The 20814-nt window shown below is 35.3% G+C and overlaps 2 protein-coding genes and 1 long non-coding RNA gene across 4 annotated transcripts; 1 reads left to right on the top strand and 2 right to left on the bottom strand.

Annotated features, from left to right (window-relative positions):
* Positions 1-528: 528 nt before the first annotated feature.
* On the bottom strand, positions 529-6774 carry LOC131013430 (E3 ubiquitin-protein ligase JMJ24-like). Of its 2 annotated transcripts, none has more exons than XM_057941496.1 (14): positions 6577-6774; positions 5451-5992; positions 4916-5058; positions 4704-4803; positions 4070-4202; positions 3926-3980; positions 3013-3694; positions 2533-2862; positions 1866-2279; positions 1707-1779; positions 1426-1511; positions 1195-1314; positions 1040-1110; positions 529-829 (listed from the first exon to the last, which is right to left on the bottom strand). In XM_057941496.1, the coding sequence occupies exons 2-14, from the start codon at positions 5802-5804 to the stop codon at positions 730-732; spliced, it is 2661 nt and encodes an 886-aa protein (XP_057797479.1). In that variant the 5' UTR covers positions 5805-5992; positions 6577-6774; the 3' UTR covers positions 529-729. The 2 variants fall into 2 exon arrangements, with proteins under 2 accessions (XP_057797479.1, XP_057797480.1); XM_057941497.1 differs by having other exon boundaries at positions 5451-5987; positions 6577-6754.
* A 726-nt stretch (positions 6775-7500) lies between these two features.
* LOC131013429 (uncharacterized) lies at positions 7501-8322 on the top strand. Its single transcript, XR_009097677.1, has 2 exons — positions 7501-7544; positions 7688-8322. It is a non-coding gene; the product is annotated as an uncharacterized LOC131013429 (long non-coding RNA).
* A 6144-nt stretch (positions 8323-14466) lies between these two features.
* On the bottom strand, positions 14467-17893 carry LOC131008456 (uncharacterized). The gene is made up of 2 exons (XM_057935332.1): positions 17272-17893; positions 14467-14564 (listed from the first exon to the last, which is right to left on the bottom strand). Exons 1-2 carry the CDS (start codon positions 17891-17893, stop codon positions 14467-14469), a joined length of 720 nt encoding a protein of 239 aa, XP_057791315.1.
* Positions 17894-20814: the final 2921 nt, after the last annotated feature.

Here is a 20814-nt window from a genome sequence, read left to right as displayed (position 1 = left end):
TTTGAGCCGAGATCGTACTCGAGCTTGGATTCGAAATCGAGCTCGAATTCGAATTTGAAATCGAGCTCCAAAATCGAGCCAAATTTGAGCCAAGTTCGAGCTTGAGATAAACGAATAATTAACGAACCGAATACGAATCGAGCTCGAACTTGATATTATTCTGTCGAGCCGAGCTCGAGCTCATTTTAAAGCTCGACCTCGAGCTCGAGCCTACCCAAAATTTCGCGAGCCGAGCCCAAGCCTGAAGGTATTCGAGCCGAGCTCGGTTCGTATACAGCCCTAGTTGGGCTTACCTCAAATCTCTCGCTGAATTTTTTTGGATGACATTCTATTTCTATGTATGGGAGTAAATATAGGAGTATTCAATTATTCATAACTTTATTAAGCCGCCGAAAATCTCGACTAGGCCACGTACCAACTCTTGTTTTCTTTTTTCTTTTTTTTATGAGAATCACGTAGCAACTCTTCTAGCCAGAGTAAATGTGTGTGAAATGGAATTGGAATTCCTTTCTACAAATTATGAACCGATTCATTCAAAGATACTAATAATATAAGAAGGTCAAATGAGACAGCATCATACAAGACTTCCTCAAAAACACAGGGCTAATGGAAAATAAACCAACAAATTCTTGGCCAATAGTCCGATTATGGTTTCGTATTATACACGAGCTTGATTGTTATGGCTGAAAATCGGTGCATTCTTTGATGCAAGAAGCCAGAATTTCTTTGTTAGCTACAGGCGATCTGTCGGCGCTTCACCATGTTCTCCAAGTTCTTGGACACCAACGAAGTCAGGTTTGGATCCTCAAAATCGAGTTCTGGGCCAAATCTGCATTGTTATCAATAGGTAATGAGTGTCAACAAAGAGCAACTGTATGATCACTGGAATTAAGCAATGCAAGAGGGCACGTAGATTGCTCGGATATTGATGGTTAGTGAAGAATTAGGAAAAATGACTTGCTGCTATCTATCTGTGTAAATTATATGCGATGCACGGGCCAACATATATTGTGTAAAGATCATAAAATAAGTTGCATACTTTGGATCAAGAACCAACTTCTGAACTTCTTTAATGGCTGAGCTTGCGGCATATAATGATATTTTTCCAACCTGAATCAACCAGCAGACAACTACAATTGGTAACAAAGTAGCAAACCAGGGATTAGGAGCAAGAAAACTAGAAGAAATGTCGACCTCCAATATTTGAAGCTTCAAATCATGATCATTTGGAAGTCCACGAATTTCTTCAGACAATCTCATAGATTCAGCCAGACTTTCAGGAGAGAGAAAGTCAAGTCCCAACTGAACCGAGGACTGGAAATTGGAAAGGTAGAAGAAGCAGTCATTTTATATGCATAAGATTTTCAAATATCGTTTCACCTTGTAAACGAAGCAATCATTAAGGGATATTCATCTCTAACTCACCTGAAGATGCCGTACTTGGAAGGGACTTCCGGCAGGAATGAATACAGCTTCTCCTAAATGCTGTTCAAATGACCAAGGTTCAACACCTGCGCAAAGAAAAGGAAGAAGATAAGATGATAGAGGAATTTCAAGGAATCTTAATTTGAGTTGTGCAACTGACCGTATCAAAGAATCATAACGAAGCTCTAGCTGAACTATTAGTTCAAGAGGGGTAATGGAAAATAAATGAACAAACTCTAATTCTAAGAACATCGTATAGAACAACTAAAAATTGTGCTTACAGAATTCTTCTTTCAACCTGCTTTTATGATGTCTATTCAAGTATACTACCCCATCGTATAGAGGCCGAGATACCTGATATTGAAATGCAGTTTTAGCTACAAAGAGAGAAATGTGATACTAGGGACTACGTACATCCCTTAAACAACAAAGTAACTTACAGAATTATCATTAATATCATCAGCCTTCCCAAGATCTGCCCAGTGCAAGCTTACATACTCCATTAGTTTGGGTATATCCTCATGGCGGAAGATGTCCCAGTGAGCTCCTGCTTGAACCTTTTCCAGAACATTCCCACTGGATCTAATCTTAGAATCACTGACACCGTTCCCTTCAACTATGCTACTTTCTTCAATTCCTTTATCATCGTTTTTCTCAGAGTTATCTGAATGTGCATCGGCCGCAGAGTCCACTCCATCAGGTGATGACTTGGGCAAAACATCGCTGTTCAAACGAATTTCGGAATCACTGTGCAATTCCTTTGTATCAGATTGAATCACAGTATTTTGTATATCTATATTTGTACTCTGCGGTCCTTTTAACTTTGCTTCAAATGAGTGCACCAAAAGGAATACCTGATTCAAAAAGAAAGTGTCATTCTAACATATCCGGATTGACACAATTATCAGAAATCAGAATGTATGTGCTGCACAGTAATGGCCAAAAGAAAACATAATCAGTTGCCTTAAACGCAACGCAATTATCAGAATGCATCCATCTGAATGACCTTAATCGCAATTATACAAGAAAATTCCTCAACGGAAGTGCACTACTCACACACTGATGCTAAAAAGTATAATACTGTTCAAAATAGGTATTGGTCCATACCATGTCGCGCATGTTGAGATGAAGATTATTCCTAGAATCGCCCTCACCAATTTCTTCTACATTTCCATAAGAAATAAATATCTTAGGACCAACATCATTTTGTAAGGAATAATGAGGCAATTTTGCTGCAACATTTAGAAGACCCCACTTGGAATGGATGAACTCAAGCAGGGGAAGTTTACTGATGAAGGCAGGTCTCTGATACAACAAAAACACTTCTGAAGCACTAGGTGAAGGCCAATCCTTCAACTTTAACAACTGAGGTTTCCCATTTTCATCAACTCTACCGTCAAAGTAACCTTTTATGAACTCTTCAAGTTCTACATTTACCTGAAAATGCATTATGTCAAACGAAATACCTAGTTGTACATATTGGAGGAAACATGATAAGTATGAAAGAAAACATGATGCATCAGATGCAATTTGCAAAGAGGTAAGAAAAACTAAACCAATGCCAGCTTACAACATTAAACGGCACACCTCAGTCCAGTTAGTGCAGTCAACAGCCTTAAAAATTCTTTTAGCATCCTTCATTTTCTCTTCTGCAGTCTCTTTAATTCCTTTCCATATAGCCATAGGATCCCAGTTTGTCATTGCAGAATCATCGCAAACCTCCTTAATAATAACAGGCTTCCGTCTGCTCCACTGCATTCTAAAATCTTTAATTCCTTCACTTTTCAGATCTTCCGAAGATGGACAATACAAGAATTTATCACTATCATCTTCTGTGTTTGCAGCCTGGAGAAGCCTGGGACTACCTCCAGTTTCCTCTGAATCACCAGAATTATTTATCCTACAGCCATTGACCATTTCTTCAACATTTTTCACCAATTTAGCAACCCAGTTCATCTTGAAGATACGCTTTAGAGTTAAAATGGAGGACCCACAGCCTCCATATGCCTTTGGGGGACAATGAATACTTCCATCATGATCAGCTTTCCAACTGGAAAATCTTTTTAATAAATTTAGCTGCATATGAGTTAATCTTGCACAACCAGTCCCTTTGTCACAATCATTTGTTTCAAGAGCAATATCATTTAACTCTTCATTGACAGAAGGCGTGGATGCTTCCCTGATATCTTTGCAGCAGTTAAGGCACAAATCGTATGAGCAATTTGTGCAGTGCCGGTGATAATCAATAATAGGTATCCTGCAGAAATCACTGCAACGAGAGGAGAAGAGCACAAGTCATCATACTTTCATGAAAAAGATTTTTAAACACTCGTCCTTTGTCAAATGTCTTAAAAGAAAGACACAAGAGTGAGAATGAATTATGGTTGCAGACAGCCAGACACAACATTGGCACTCCCATTTTCATAAGGATGTCACGATGGACATTGATACGTAAAGTAACTGATATTTATGGAAATCAATGTAAACACAGGTAGCTCACCAGCACATCTGCTCATCAGCATTTAATTTAGTTCTGACAAGATCTATTTCATTTCCTGAAAGACAACATAGATATTCAATTATGTAATGCTAAATCATGAAAACTTTAATTCCAACATGCTTCTCAAGCATAATAGCATCATACCTCGAAGCCTTTTTTCCAGCTCCACCTCAAAGCACTGCTCTGCATGGATCCGTTTCACAATTGGGAGCACTGCTGATAAAAGACAGTAGAGGTACTGCAATTTGTCTTGTGCAGATATCTCTCGAATCCTTGCCTTTAAGGGCCTGTTTGATATGGGTTTAAAAGCAGGATAAGTTAAATTAATATGTATTTATGTAGTGTTTGATATTATGTGTTACTAATATGGTCAACTCCAGGTTTATCCCAAGACCCTAGCTTATTTTGTGGGATTAACCCACACTAATTATCCCACCTCCCCCATGGGATTAACCCACACTAATCATTCCACCCCCTCCATAGGCTACTAATTTAGGTATTTGATATGTTAATCCAACCTATTTCAATGGATACCAAACACTTTTTGGGATTAATTAGCAATGATATCAAACACCCATCTGAGATTAGAAATCATGACTAATCCACACTAAATTATCAGGATAATTTATATCCTGATTAATCCAATACTGAAAATCAAACGGGCCCTAAGAGTAAAAATATAAAATCCATTAGAACAAGAGTATAGTTTCCCAGACAAATTACAATTAGCTGGAAAAATTATCTACTGACAGTCGGACAAAAGGGTAAAGATGAATTCTTTAATAAGATTATCCCCTCGCATGCACACCCTGCAACTACACGTACCACGGCATGCGGGACAAACCCTCTGAATTTCCTGTACGGAGATGTCCGAATACCTGAGAAATGATGTCTCATATTACCATCTTAGGATCTAAATTTTTAATGATAATAATATTTTTAAAATTCAACAAAAAACAAAAAAAAAGGTATCAGATGATATTATCTCACCATGTCAAAATACAGTTCTCACAATATCCTCTACGATCGCATTTAAGGCACCAAACCACTTTATCCTTGTTAGTGCTCCGACATTGATGACAAGGCTGTCCCTCAGTATCATCAGATGACTCTGAACTTCCATCAGAAGTCTCCTACAAAAATCGCACAACTCAGTAAAAAACTGTGATCACTTCAAGTGAGCAGGTAACAGGTATTTCCAGGTTGAATACAAGGTTCATCCAGATCACTGGCAACCGCCAAACTAGAACTGTCTCTTTATCCAAGTCAACAACACCACACCCTACCAAAAGAAGATGACAAATAATATGCATGTAAGCATCAGGTCCTCATCTGTTGTCATATTTGTGAGGACAACTAATATTTGAGTTGATGTGATCGTCCGTCTCCAAAATTTGTCATTTTCTATGTTGACACGAGACTTTAACATAGCAATCCACACAAGCAGAGACTTAGCCTCAAGATCATGAAAGACAAATAACAGAAAGCAAATTGGACTAATGCTGTCAGCTTATTTCCTACTCACCGTCATAGGACTAATCTCAAACATCTTCTGTGATTTGCTTCTTTCTGAATCCACCACAGATGTGGGGGGCGTTCTATACGATCGTCTACTGTCTTCATAGTCAGACCCATCTCTGTCAAGATCATCAGTTGACCTCAGAGAACTTCGACCTGAAAGACTCCTGCCCGCCGGCATCTCAGGTGAGTAACTGGCCTGGGCTTTCGATGATTTCTCCTTCTTCTTCTTCCCAGAGGACCCAGAGTAATCCCCAAATTGAGAACTGAGTGGTAGATCCATATCATCACTCTTGCTTTCCAAATAGATATCACTTTCACCTACGGATTTCCTCTTAGCTTTCTTTATACTTGCACGCATTGCAGAATTAGCTGCCCTCTTCTTTGCCTGGATGTAATGCTATTCGCATACCGTCTTGTCGGGCATGGACATGGCAGTGCATCTCCACTGTTTCCCATCGGATCTCTTACAACGCAAATCATCGGGAATTGCAACATTGTCCTCACCTCCCGCAGAGATGGAACGTGGATGATCCATTAACAACTATTCTACAAAATTACAATCAAACGAACTCTTATATTTCAAATCAGCAGAAATTTGAAATCCAAATCATTAAAGGAGGTGCGTTTGATAAAGCAAAATACCCTACCAAACAAAAGCATAAAAGAAAGACTCCAAAACACACGGTAACCTAAATAGGACAAGAAGCTCAGAGAGCATACTCCAATGATCTTGGCCAACTGAAATGCCACCTAGTTTCAATGGGCTTCCAAGCATAAGAAATACGAATTCATTCAACCAATAGTTACAATTGTAATTCAGAATTACAAAAACGATTTAAATTCATTATCGTTTTTCCAATGTTGCGATAGTAGACTGAATAACAAATTTCTTGCATAGTGAAATCCGGGAAAGGATAAACCCTAATTAAACTAAATCTCTTAAACTCACAATATGGTGAACTTTCAAACATAGCATAACACAGCGTATAATAATACGTAAGCCACCGCCTTACTATACGTATCTGTAAACGGAATGGAATAGTCAAAATCAGCGATTACATACATCAGGTTGTAAACGTGCATATCTTCCCTTATGTGTGATGTGAGAGCGACATACACACATAGCGTACCTGATCAGTGAGAATATTTCAGGCTGAGGATAGATAATCTCTCTCTTCCTCTCTCACTCTTCTCTATCTCTCTCACCGTAGTTCCAGCAATTTCAATATCAGCATGGTGAAATTGGAGAAGAGAAATTTAGCAGAGAGACGGTATGCACAGTAGGAATTGGGCAAGAAGGAGAGCTAAAACGACGTCATTTTTTTTTTTAATGAAATTACATTATAAATAATACAAACCACACACACCCCACTTAGTGGTTATTGTGATCAAGAGTCGTCATATTTCTTTATTTACTTTTGGAGGAGAGCATGAAGTCCTAATTTAGCTTGAAAAATCTAATCTTAATTTTTAATCTTAATATATATATATATATATATATATATATAAAGAAATACTCCCTCCGTCCACGAAAGAACTTCTTATCTTTTCTTTTTGGGACGTCCATAAAAGAACTTCCTACTTATTTTTGGACTATACCCCACCACTTATAATCCTCTTACTTTTCACTTTTCACAACTCCCAACATTAATTATAACTAGGGCTGGTAAATCGGTTTCGATTATCCGGTTATAATCGTAACCCCACCGTGGCTATAATAGCCACCAGAGCTAGGAATTTGTCGAATCTCTCCGATCTGATATTTGATCGGTGAATTCGTGAGCTCCACCGGAATAAGCTCGGCGGTGGTTTCAGATCTTACGGCGACGGTTCCAGAGACGAGCAGCCGTGCCGTCAGGGAGCTTCAATCGGGAATCAGGGCGTTCTAGGGCTGGCGATTCGAGTAATTGGGGGAAGAGGAGGGGCGGAGTGATGGTGGTTCCGATTCGAATAATTGAGGGAAGATGAAGGAAGAGGAGGGGCGGAGGAGGGTGATGAAGATGTGGAGAAGGAGGTCGAGGATGCGACGAGAAACGCCGCCATCTATCTCCACCGCCGGATAAACCTCTCGACCTTCCTATATTCTCTCTAGTTGCCGGTGAGAGCACTGTACATCACCAGATTACATACAGCTTAGCCGATTTCCCCTGCAATCTCTGCTCTGATTATAGCTATATCAAGATCTGTATTTAATGGTTCATGGTAAAAGCACTTCCTAAGAAGCTGGGGTTGTTTTTTCAGGTCGAAAGATGATTGGTGGAAGTGACTTCGGCGGTATAAAAGAGACGCAAGAAATGCTGGACTTCTGTGGGAAGCATGGCATAACAGCTGACATTGAACTGATTCGTGCGGAAGAAAATAACCAATGGCACCCTAATTTTTTTCTATTTCCTTGTCAGTGGTTTGCCATTTTGATCCTAAGTGTATGTTCTCTTCTGTAGGGGATTATTGATCTAGCTTTTTCAAAGCCTCGTTCACCAATGGCACCCTGCTTCTGCCTTCAGCTTCCTGTTGGATACCAGCAAAAATCAAGCCCGCTTGTTTCAAATGGCAGCTTGCCACCTCCTTCAAAGTTGGGCCGGGGAAAATTCACGACTGCAGCAATGCTTCTAGACATAGTCAAAGATGTTGAACTTGCTATATCTTGCCGCAAGGGACGAACAGGCACTGAAGCAGGCGATGTTTATGCAGATTGCTCATTATAGAGCTTCTAATGGCGGTGTTGTGACAGCTGAAGAACTTGCTCCATATCTTGATGTGGAGACTACTGTAAAAATGCTACTATTTGAACTTCACTTGCAATGAGTTTGTTTAGAAAGTCTTGCTTTTGTTTTGTTGGATTTTAAGGAATGTAAAAGTGTTTTATTATTTATTAATCTTGTCGGCTAAAGACTAAGGTATGAAGCTTGATTGGCATGTTCTTGGACCTGAAATTTTGTATTCAGAAGCATATAATTCGGGTTCTTGAATTCACGATCAAATTTATGAATTCATAATTTAATTTTCTTAAATTCACGACCAAATTTGTGAATTCACAGCTTAATTTTTTTGAATTCACAACTTAATTTTCTTGAATTCACGAAAATATCTATGAATTCACAACTTAATATTTTTGAATCCACAACCAGCTCGATGAATTCACAACTTAATATTCTTGAATTCACAACTAAAACTCGATTGAGAGTATTTTCTAATTATTTTATAATGGTGGTTAGTTAATTAATTAATTGGAACATTTTGGTTAATGTTCTTGAATTCACGATTAGATCTATGAATTCAGAACTTAATGTTCTTGAATTCACAGCCAGTTCGATGAATTCACAACTTAATATCCTTGAATTCACAACTAAATCTATGAATTCACAATTTAATGTTCTTGAATTCAACCCACATTTATGAATTCACAACTAGATTTAAAAATTCACAACCAGGTCGATGAATTCACAACTTAATGTTCTTGAATTCACAACTTAATATTCTTGAATTTACAACCAAATCTATAAATTCACAATCAAAATAAATTACAGTTTTAATTGTGAATTCAAACTTTAAAAACTCAAATTCACAACCAAAATAAATTCTAGTTGTGAATTAAATTCTAATTGTGAATTTTACTGGTTGTGAATTCCCAACCAAAAAATTCTTGCTATGTATTAAATTTTGGTTGTAAATACACAACCAAAAAATTCTTGTTGTGAATTCGACTGTTTAGGATTTAGGGTTTAGGTTTTAGGGTTTAGGATTTAGGGTTTAGTTTTTAGGGTTTAGGGTTTAGTTCAGTTTCAGTTTGAGTTCAGTTCAGTTTCAGTTCAGTTGTGAATTCACAACTAGGGTTTAGTGTTTCAGTTCAGTTCAGTTCAGTTGTGAATTCACAACTAGGGTTTAGGGTTTAGATTGGGTTTAGGGTTTAGGGTTTAGGTTTTAGGGTTTAGGGTTTAGTTTTTAGGGTTTAGGGTTCAGTTCAGTTCAGTTTAGTTCAGTTTCAGTTCAGTAGTGAATTCACAACTAGGGTTTAGGTTTAGGGTTTAGTGTTTCAGTTCAGTTCAGTTGTGAATTCACAATCGTAACAATTGACAACTAGGGTTTAGGTTTAGGGTTTAGATTGGGTTTAGGGTTTAGGGTTTAATTAGTTTTTAGGGTTTAGGGTTCAGTTCAGTTCAGTTCAGTTTCAGTTCAGTTCAGTTTCAGTTTCAGTTTCAGTTCAGCTGTGAATTCACAACTAGGGTTTAGTGTTTCAGTTCAGTTGTGAATTTAATGTTTCAGTTCAATTCAGTTCAGTTCAGTTGTGAATTTAGTATTTCAGTTCAGTTGTGAATTCACAATCGTAACAATTCACAACTAGGGTTTAGGTTTAGGGTTTGAGTTTAGTTGTGTATTTAATGTTTCAGTTCAGTTTAGTTTCAGTTCAGTTGTGAATTTAGTGTTTCAGTTCAGTTGTGAATTCACAATCGTAACAATTCACAACTAGGGTTTAGGTTTAAGGTTTAGGGTTTCAGTTTAGTTGTGAATTTAATGTTTCAGTTTAGTTTCAGTTCAGTTCAGTTGTGAATTTAGTGTTTCAGTTCAGTTGTGAATTCACAATCGTAATAATTCACAACTAGATTTAAGAATTCACAACCAGGTCGATGAATTCACACCTTAATGTTCTTGAATTCACAACTAGCTCGATGAATTCACAACTTAATATTCTTGAATTTACAACCAAATCTATAAATTCACAATCAAAATAATCAAAATAACTTACAGTTTTAATTGTGAATTCAAACTTTAAAAACTCAAATTCACAACTACTTGAATTCACAACCAAAATAAATTCTAGTTGTGAATTCACAACCAACATAAATCTGGTTATGAATTAAATTTTGGTTGTGAATTCGTTTGTTGTGAATTCACAACACACGCACCAAATATTCCACCTAGTTGCTAAGGTTTGTTTAGATCTTTTTCCCATGCGACGAAAAAGGACACCATATATAAATATAACACAAAATCAGCAAGTAGGAGGAATTAAAGATTTAGGGCATGCACACAAACAGAAAAGTCTGTTAACATAATATTATAGATTATGATGCAAAATCCTGAGGGTACAATGGAGAATATTATGAGGGTACAAATAGGATTTTGCATCATAATCTATAATATTATGTTAACAGACTTTTCTGTTTGTGTGCATGCCCTAAATCTTTAATTCCTCCTACTTGCTGATTTTGTGTTATATTTATATATGGTGTCCTTTTTCGTCGCATGGGAAAAAGATCTAAACAAACCTTAGCAACTAGGTGGAATATTTGGTGCGTGTGTTGGTTAAGCGGTAAGTGATTAATGCCTAAGAGCACTCCCAGCAGATCACCTAAATGTATCACTAACTCTAAATTTAGGCTAAAACAATTGAAAATGAGATTAAAAAAAAAAAATGCATCCAGCAGATCCCCTAAATTAGATGGGACCCACAAATTTTTTTACACCTACCTAAATTCAATCTTAAATTTACACCCACCCTAAATTTATTTTAAGCTTATAATTAGTAGGGCCCACACATAATTATTGTTTTTATGTAGAAAATAGGAGATCTGGTGTATGAATTTATAAAATCGAGATCCTAAAATTAAATAGAGAAGCTTTAGGAAGAAATATAGGAGCATAATTTTGGAATTTCTGCTGGGAGTGCTCTAAGGCCAAAGGTCTTGAGTTTGATTCCCTTGTGGCGCGGACTTTCAATTTTTTTATTTAATACTGTTAAGTTATCATAAAAAAAAACTAGGTGGAATAATTAATCGTATATAAGTATTTTTAATTAGAACTTCATAATATACTCTATTCTAATATTCATAATTTGAATTCTAGTAAACTCTAAAGCTTCATGAATTTTGTTAATCCATCAAAAGTGTGGTGTGGTTTAGGGGTATGATCAGTTTTAATAAATAGTTGAAAGATGTGTATAGAGTCAAGAAAACGATCCATTAAAATTGATTTGTTATATAGATAATTTTAAAATAATTTATTAGATAAATTTTTTGTAAATATTTAGTATAAATGAAGTTGAAATATAAGGGTATACTAAAATGGAAACCACACTTTTATAAACGGATGTTACAACTACATAAACAATGATTCCTTCAATTTGGATATAAATACGCTATAAGCCTATAACAACCCAAACTTGCTCCTAACATGTTATCGTAATATTTAATCACAGGGTAGTGATATTTGGACACCTAGTGTCCTGGACACCTGCAAAAAATCGGCTTTTTTTTCATTTAGCCCAGATGGACCGGTTTTTAGTGATTTATTGATTTACTAATTTATCCATCATTAAATATATTGTTTTTATTGTTTTTTTTTTTTTTTTTCTGTTTTATGATTTTCGAAATTTATGCTTCTTTTTGTTCCTAATTTTTCAGTTTTTTTGGTTTCCTTATTTGTTGGTTTTTTTATTTTCCAAAATTATATAAATCATATAGTTTTATTCCGGATTTTTTTTATTTTTTTGGTTTCAAAATATTAGTATTGATTTGTTACCAATAATTTAGTGTTTCTTGTTAAAATAATCCTATATTTTTTTCTAGCTATTACTTTTTTCGAAATTAATTTTTTTAAAGATTAAATTATTTATTTTATTTCGAAAATTATGTTTTATTTATTTGTTTCCACATATTTATGATTCTCTTAAAAATAATCATAGATTTGTTTCTACACACATTATTTGTTTCGAAAATTATATTTTTTATTGTTTTACACTAATAATTTAGTAAGATTCATATTTTTAAATAATTGAATAATATTTTTATTTAAATTTTTTCGTCAACTTCACTAATTTATTTCAATTATATTATTCAACTTTATTACATTGAGTATAATTATACGAGCTCATTACTCACACTATAGTAGTTCATAATAATAATTTTGACAATATTACCTCCCGTTCATTACTTTATTATAATACATTTTTAAAAAAGCTAACGTTACTTTGTTTTTCACTCGATTTCCCTACATATGATTCATTCAGTATAATTATTTCGACTTTGTTATTCACACTATAATAGTTCATTTTTTTAAAATTGCATCGACTACAATACATTCTTGTAATACTTTGTCTTCAAGTGTATGTCATATAGTAATTGAACTTTATTTCATTGAGTATACTATATTTTTTCTTTCTAATTCACTAATTTATTCCTTCAACATTAATATTTTTTCTAATTCACTAATTTATTCCTTCAACATTAATATTTCTTCATTTATAATATATATAATTTTGTGTATGTCATCATAGTTTTTGGCCACATATACATTACAACATTTTTAATATATTAAATTGTGTACATGTCTTCATTATTTTGCCAACATATATCTTCCTTCATTTTAAATAAATTTTCCTTCATTATTTATATCTTATCTAATTCAACTTAATTTAATTTTTTATTATCATTCCGACTTATTACATTATTATGATACATTCAGATCAAGAATATGTTATTTAGTTTTTTGATTGATGAATCATCGTACGATTCTTTTTATTTTAATTTTCATCAACTTCACTAATTTATTTCAATTATATTATTCAACTTTATTCCATTGAGAATAATTATTACGAGTTCATTACTCACACTATAGTAGTTAATTTGCTTATTATTATATTGCCTTTAATACTTTATTGTAATACATTTACATAAAGTATATGTTATTTAGTTTTTCGATAAATGTCCCATCATACGATTCATTTTATTTTTATTATTGATTATAATTAATTCGACATCTTTATTTACACTAGAGTAGTTCATTTTCTCATTGACATATTGTGTTTTATTAATACTTCATTCTAATACATTGTTATTTCATTCAAGTATATGTTTAAAGTGTTTTCCGAGCGAAATCCAATCGTTTGAATCATTTTACATTATTTTTTAATATGAAATTCACTAATTTATTTCTATTAATTAATAAAACTTTATTTTTTAAAGAATAATTATTTCGATTTCGTTATTTTCACTAGATATGTCCAATCGTAAGATTCATTTTATCTTAAATTCTAACCAAGGATTAATGCGGTTGTCACTACCGGACAAGGTGACAAAGTTTTATTCACATATTAAGGAGGTTGCAGGTTCAAATCCCCCAACTCCCCTTTTCCATTTTTAAAAAAAAAATCATATTCTAAATGTTTTTTTAACATAAAATTCGAAAAAATCAAAATAATTATTTTTAGGAAAATCTCTAAATTAGTGTAATCCAATCTATAATTACTTTTGGGAGAATTAGAATCTCTAAATTAGTGAAAACAAATCTAACATTATTTATAGCAGAATTAGAATATCTAAATTAGTGGAAACAAATCTATTGTTATTTTTAGAAGAATATACCAATTAGTGGAAACAAATAAAAAAAATCCGAACGAATTAAAAAAATAAAGCTGGGAAAATGTGACAGCCCAAGTCTAGGGGAAAAATAAAATAAAATAAAAAAAGGCTTATTATATAGATGGTTAATGATGACATAGAACGAGTTCATCATACGGAGAAATCCCCAAGGATCTAAAGAGGTTTAGTTTCACAACTCTGATACTTTAACATTCAAACGAAACAGCGGGCTAGGAATAATGAGTCTGAACTCAACATATTTAGACTAGATGTTATTAAAAGATATAGCTAAATTAGCTAAAGGGTAGATAGTCGTTGGAATATGAAACACTTCCCAGCTCAGCACCGTGCGCACCAACCGTCTAACCTGAATAACATTTGAAATAATTTGGGCTGAGTACTAATGTACTCAGTGGGCACAGGTTTTCGAAATATTTTTATGAAGAAATCGAAACAGTTTATCCAATATCAAAATCATGACTTAGAAGGTTTTAAAACGGAATCCCACTTCTAAGCATGACAAAAATATTTTCTTGTTGAGGGCGCCCATGTACGTTCGATTGTTACTCACTTTCTCCCCACATTCACTGATCTCGGGACGCACCCAGTCAGATCCAAAATCTGTTATTGATCTCGGGACGCACCCGGTCAGAATCAATAGTCTTAATTGTGCTCCGGATAACCTCCTATCAAGCACCCACCCTCATAACGTTCTAAATCTGTTAGTGCACGATGGCGATCAACCCATCGAGCCACTAACCCTGTGTACACAATCCTCATTTAGCGTGTTAGGCCAAATGAGAATCTCGATCGATACTAAAGCGAGCCTTAAACAATTACAGAACGCACATAAAAACATTTATATTGGATAAACAGATAATTTTCATGAAATATCAGAGCTTATATAACTCAAGATACATTGTATGTAAAATATAACCCACCTCGATGTGGAGATTCAGTGCTTGCTCTGCTTGAAGCTCTAATGCCCTTGGTTACTCGAACCTATAAGAAATCTATTCTTAAATAGGTCTCGAGGTGTCATCCTAATTTTCTAAGTAAAGTGGGGATTGCTAACTATTGATACATTTTGCCCGAATAAAAAATCTCTATAAGTGAATCAATAAATTCTTTATACATAATTAGTACTCCCTCCGTCCCGCGAGTCTTGACACGTTTGGGTTCGGCACGGGAATTAAGGAGTTGTAGATTAGTGTTTTAAGTATGTAATTAATAAAGTATAAAATTGATAAAGTAGGAGAGAGAAGGTAATAAAAGTGATAAAGTAGGAGAGAGAATATAATAAAGGTGGTAAAGTAGGAGAGAGAAAGTAATAATTATTGCCAAAAAAGGAAACGTGTCAAGATTCGTGGGACGGCCCAAAAAGGAAAACGTGTCAAGACTCGTGGGACGGAGGGAGTAATTTAATAAATATAATTACCGCTAAATTTATAAATAATTAATAATTTTAAAGATAATATAAACCTTAATATTGGGAGAAAAATTAATAATTTATTATTAAACAATTTTCAGGCTCAAGATAATAGTTAAAACCCAAGATAATAATTTAAAGGCCTGTTATAAAAAAGAGCAGCCCAAAAATAACCTAGGAATATAGTGAAGCCCATTCAAAAGATTAAAATAGGTCCAGTGCTCATATTAAAAATCGGCCCATTGATTTTAATAAAACCAGCCCATACCAAAGTAATTAGTAAAGCCCAAAATAAGAGTCCAAATTTTAAAGAAATAAAGCCCTAAAAATAAAGGAATATGGAAACAAATTTCTCACTCTCATCAACTCCCCCTCCCATCGGCTCTCTCTCTCTTTTTACTCACGCCTCTCTCTCTCTTTCTCTCTCGCTCAATCGGCCTCCATTTCCAGTCCAGTCGCGCCGCCGCCGTCGCCGCTGCAGCCACTCCAGCGAGACTCGCCGTCAGCCGTCTCGCGCCACCCTCCTCCTTTGCGTCCTCTGCGGCGGACGGCCGAGGAAGACTGCCGCTGCTGCTGCCGTTTTCGCAGCGGGCAGCGCGCCTGGCCTCCGGCCGCGCCACCGCCAACCACCGGCGCTTCCTCTCACGGCCCAGCCCCCCCTCCGTCGTCTCTCCCTCTGCATGTGGTGGTCAGCCACCTAGGCGACGTTTCCACCACAGCAGCGCTGCCGCCCAGCCTGCTCTCCCTTCTCCCTCGCGGCCGGTCGAGCAATCGGCGTCTTGGGAGTCGCCGTGCCACCGCCGTCCTCACATCGGGCAGAAGACTCCCCCCTTTTTCTCTCCGGCCATTACCAAAGGAAAACGGAAATTCCCTCCCCCCTTTTCGACAGTTCATAATCAGTCCAAAGGAAGAAGAGGATTTGTTTTTAAAGGAAGATATGATTTCGAAGAAAGATTAAATCTTGGTGAAGGTTTAGGTGCAGATTCGATTTCTTTGTTTCTTCCTTCTCTTGTATTTCTTTTATCGGTTCAAGGCAATACAGTGAGCAAGATCATGCCAAAGTTTTTGTTGTGGTCTTGGGGTTTGAGTTCTAAGTCCAGATTTTATCAAATGTAATGGTAAGAAAATGCAAGGTTTATAGAATAGAGAATGAACGAACCTTGTTTCGGATTTGTTTGGTGTGACTGTATTTTGTTGTTTTGCTGTAACAAAGATGAAAGCACTATAAAATTTTTAATGAATGAGACAAAAAGAAGGTTAGTGTTGTGGTCTTGAATTCCTGAAGTAGAAGTAGAATAGTGAAGCCTCTGCCCTTTTGAGTTGAAAAGTATGTTTAGTGAGAGTGTGAAAGTGAAAGGAGGAAGATGAGTTATTGCAGATTTGATGCAAAAAGGAGTGAGAATGTTCTAGCAAAGTGATGTGTTGCAAAAAGGAGTGAGAATGTTCTAGCAAAGTGATGTGTTGGGAAGAGAAAGGGTTTGGGCAGATTTGAAAGAAAGTGATTTCCCGGTAGATGACGCTGGCAGGGAAAAGAAATCTGATCTTGATCTTGTCAGATTGTTAATCTGATCAGATTGTTATCATGCGCTCTCTCCTTAATAAATAAAACTTCTAATCCACAATTGTTTGGGCTTAAAGACACCAAAGTTTTTCACATAACTATTAAAAATATATGTACATATATTTGGGCCTTAGACTCAAAATAAAAATAAATAAGCTAGACGACAGGTAAATGATTAAATAAAACGAGGAATATTTGTAATAATATTTTTCACATAATTCGGCATTTGATTAAAACTAAAATCGATCGATAATCAAATAAAATAAAATAAAATAAAATAAAATAAAAATATTGTGAGTATATCTATATCAGTTTCCTTGATATAATAAAATTGTTAAATAACGGGCGTGTATCAATAGTATACTAATTTTCTATATTTCATATCAATAGTATACTAATTTTCTATATTTCCTATGAAAAGGTCGGGATATCACATGCCTCCCCCCTTAAAGAAATTTCGTCCTCGAAATTTGCGTACCTTGGTAATCTAACTCGGGGTACTGAGCTCTCATCTTCTCTTCCAGTTCCCACGTGGCTTCTTCTATCCTATGGTGGTGCCAGAGCACTTTAACCATAGGTATTTGTTTGTTCCTTAAAACTTGAACCTTACGATCAAGTATCTGGACAGGCTTCTCTTCATAGCTCAAGTCTTGGGCTAGAACTACCTTCTCATGCTTTACCACGTGTTTTGGGTCAAACACGTATTTCTGTAATTGCGAGACATGAAACACATTATGCACGTCTCCAATGCTTGGTGGCAAGGCTAATCGGTAAGCTACTTTGCCCACTCTATTTAGGATCTCGAATGGACCTATATAGCGGGGTCGCAGCTTACCACGACTTCCAAAATGGATTACTCCCTTTGTGGGGGAGATTTTGAGAAAAACTCGAGCCCCCGTGTTGAATTCTAGTTCAGTGCGTCGTGTATCGGCATATGACTTTTGCCTGTCTTGTGCTTCCTTGATCTTCTGTTTGACCTGGTCAACTTTCTCGATCATTTGTTGAACTAGTTCTGGTCCCAGCAGTTTTCGTTCACCCACTTCATCCCAGAAAAGGGGTGATCTGCATTTTCGTCCATACAGTGCCTCGTAGGGAGCCATTCCGATTGAGGACTGGTAACTGTTATTATATGCGAACTCCACGAGGGGTAGCAGGTCCTCCCAATTTCCTCATTTGCCTGTGACGATTGCTCGGAGCATATCTTCCAATAATTGAATCGTCCGTTCAGTCTGTCCGTCCGTTTGGGGGTGGTATGCTGTGCTGAAATTTAACTTGGTGCCCATTGCTTCTTGTAGACCCCGCCAAAATCTTGATGTGAATCTGGTGTCACGATCAGACGTGATCGACACCGGTACACCGTGAAGGCGCACAATTTCTTTGACATATATTTTCGCAAGCTTTTCCAATCCAAAAGTCATTTGTATGGGGAGGAAATGTGCTGACTTCGACAGGCGATCCACGATCGCCCAAATGGCGGTATTTCCACGTGTCAACCTTGGAAAGCTTACCACGAAATCCATGTTGATATGTTCCCATTTCCATTCCGGAATTGGTAATGGTTGCAACGACCCATATGGTTTCTGGTGTAGAGCTTTGACTTGTTGACATGCAAGACATCATTCCACGAACACGAATATGTCCTTCTTCATTCCCTTCCACCAGAATATCCTCCTCAGGTCTTGATACATCTTCGTGCTTCCCGGGTGGGCTGTATAGGGCGTGTCGTGTGCTTCACTCATGATTTCATTCTTCAGCGCCTTGTTATGAGGCACACAAAGCCTATCTTCGAATTTTAGAGCATTGTCCTTATCCTCTGTGAATCCATTGGGTTCATTTGACCTTGTTGCGAGTCTCATTTTTTCCAAAAACCAGTCCCCTCTTTGTGCTTCAATGATCCTTGCTCGCAAGTCCGGGACAATTTCCATAGCAGCTATGCAACCCGATATCGTTTTTGGAGGGTGTACTATCTCCAGTTTGAGTGCAGCCAAATCACGTACTAACTCCTCCTGTTGGATGATTAGGCTTCCCAGTTTTGCCCCAATTTTTCGACTTAGGGCGTCTGCCACAACATTCGCTTTTCCTGGATGGTAGTTGATAATGCAGTCGTAATCTTTTACCAGTTCCAGCCATCTTCGTTGTCTCATGTTCAAGTCTTTCTGCTCAAAGAAGTATTTCAGACTCTTATGGTCCGTATATATTTCGCACTTGGCACCATAGAGATAGTGTCTCCAAATCTAATTTAAAGATGCTGGCAGAGAAAAGGAAATCTTATCTTGATCTTGTCAGATTGTTATCATACGCTTTCTCACGCTATTGTAACACTCTTGGGCCTTAATAAATAAAACTTCTAATCCACAATTGTTTGGGCTTAAAGACACCAAAGTTTTTCACATAACTATTAAAAATATATGTACATATATTTGGGCCTTAGACTCAAAATAAAAATAAATAAGCTAGACGACGGGTAAATGATTAAATAAAACGAGGAATATTTGTAATAATGTTTTTCACATAATTCGGCATTTGATTAAAACTTAAATCGATCGATAATCAAATAAAATAAAATAAAATAAAAATATTGTGAGTATATCTATATCAATTTCCTTGATATAATAAAATTGTTAAATAACGGGCGTGTATCAATAGTATACTAATTTTCTATATTTCCTATGAAAAGGTCGGGATATCACAGAAAAAAATAACATAATTTTCTAAACACCTATGTGTCTAGACACCTAGGTGTTAACCGGTTTTTTTGTGGTTTTTTAATTGAACCGATTTTTTGTTAATTTATGGTTTTACTAAAATATCCTTCCTAAATTCACTCTAATATTTTCGGTTGTTTTTCCAACTTTTTCTTTTTTTATTGTTTCCTTAATTATAGGTTTTCTTGTTACCTTGTTTATTTGTTTTTTATTTTCGAAAATTTTATAAATCATATAATAATTTGAATTTTATATGAGTTTTAATTGCTGATTTTTTTTTCAAGATTTTATTATTTATTTTTTGAAATTAATTTTTTTTTCGAAATTGATATTTTTTTTCGAAATTAATATTTATTTGTTTCAATATTTTATTATTTATTTTTTGAAATTAAATTTTTATTTCGAAATTGATATTTTTTTTGAAATTAATATTTATTTTTAATTTTTTTTCGAAAATTATGTTATTTTTATTTGTTTCCACTAATTTAGAGATTATCCTAAAATAATCCTAGATTTGATTCCACTAATTTAGAGATTTTCATTTCTCCAAATAATAATCCCAGATTTGATTCCACTAATTTAGGGATTCTCCTAAACTAATCCTACATTTATTTCCACATTTAATTTATTTTTCGAATTTTATGTTAATTTGATTTGTTTCCACTAATTTAGGGATTCTCCTAAAATAATCCTAAATTTGTTTTCATTTATATATTTTTCTCGAATATTTAAAAAAAACATTTCGAAAATGATTTAAAACACAAAAAACCGAAATAACAAGAAAAATGTGTTTCATATATATATATATATATATATATATATATATATATATATATATATAGTGAGAACCACACTTATCGTGAGAACATAAGAACCAATAAAATTACTGCATCTGCTATACAAATTAATGCATCCGCTATTAAATTTAATGCATCCGAAAAAAATAATTTTTTTGCTCCCTTCAGGATTCGAACCCAGCACCTGCATCCATCCACCAAGATGATGCATGCACCGTAGATCTTGATGATCGAATGGCTTAAAATGGTTCTCCGTTCTTATTTTATTAGTGGTTCTTATTTGAACCTCTCCCCCTATATATATATATATATATATATATATATATATATATATATATATATATATATATATATATATAGGGTGCGGTTATAGTGAGAACCACAATTATCGTGAGAACATAAGAACCAATAAAATTACTGCATCTGCTATACAAATTAATGCATCCGCTATTAAATTTAATGCATTCGAAAAAAATATTTTTTTTGCTCCCTTCAGGATTCGAACCCAGCACCTGCATC

The sequence above is a fragment of the Salvia miltiorrhiza genome, chromosome 2, assembly GCF_028751815.1.
Source record: "Salvia miltiorrhiza cultivar Shanhuang (shh) chromosome 2, IMPLAD_Smil_shh, whole genome shotgun sequence".
Classification (NCBI taxonomy): Eukaryota; Viridiplantae; Streptophyta; class Magnoliopsida; order Lamiales; family Lamiaceae; genus Salvia; species Salvia miltiorrhiza.
Note: the sequence above shows the minus strand (reverse complement) of the source record. Positions and strands in the feature narration are given on the sequence as shown.

Excerpts from the sequence above, each read along its gene's own strand:
- LOC131013430 (XM_057941496.1), bottom strand. The coding sequence starts at position 5,804 with ATGCGTGCAAGTATAAAGAAAGCTAAGAGGAAATCCGTAGGTGAAAGT. Across the intron at positions 1,512-1,706 it reads CAGGTTGAAAGAAGAATTCT|GTGTTGAACCTTGGTCATTT; the intron begins GTAAGCACAATT and ends TTCTTTGCGCAG. Across the intron at positions 1,315-1,425 it reads TCCAAGTACGGCATCTTCAG|TCCTCGGTTCAGTTGGGACT; the intron begins GTGAGTTAGAGA and ends TCCAATTTCCAG.
- LOC131008456 (XM_057935332.1), bottom strand. The coding sequence starts at position 17,893 with ATGGCTCCCTACGAGGCACTGTATGGACGAAAATGCAGATCACCCCTT. Across the intron at positions 14,565-17,271 it reads CCCCGAGTTAGATTACCAAG|GGTTAGTGGCTCGATGGGTT; the intron begins GTACGCAAATTT and ends TTGTGTACACAG.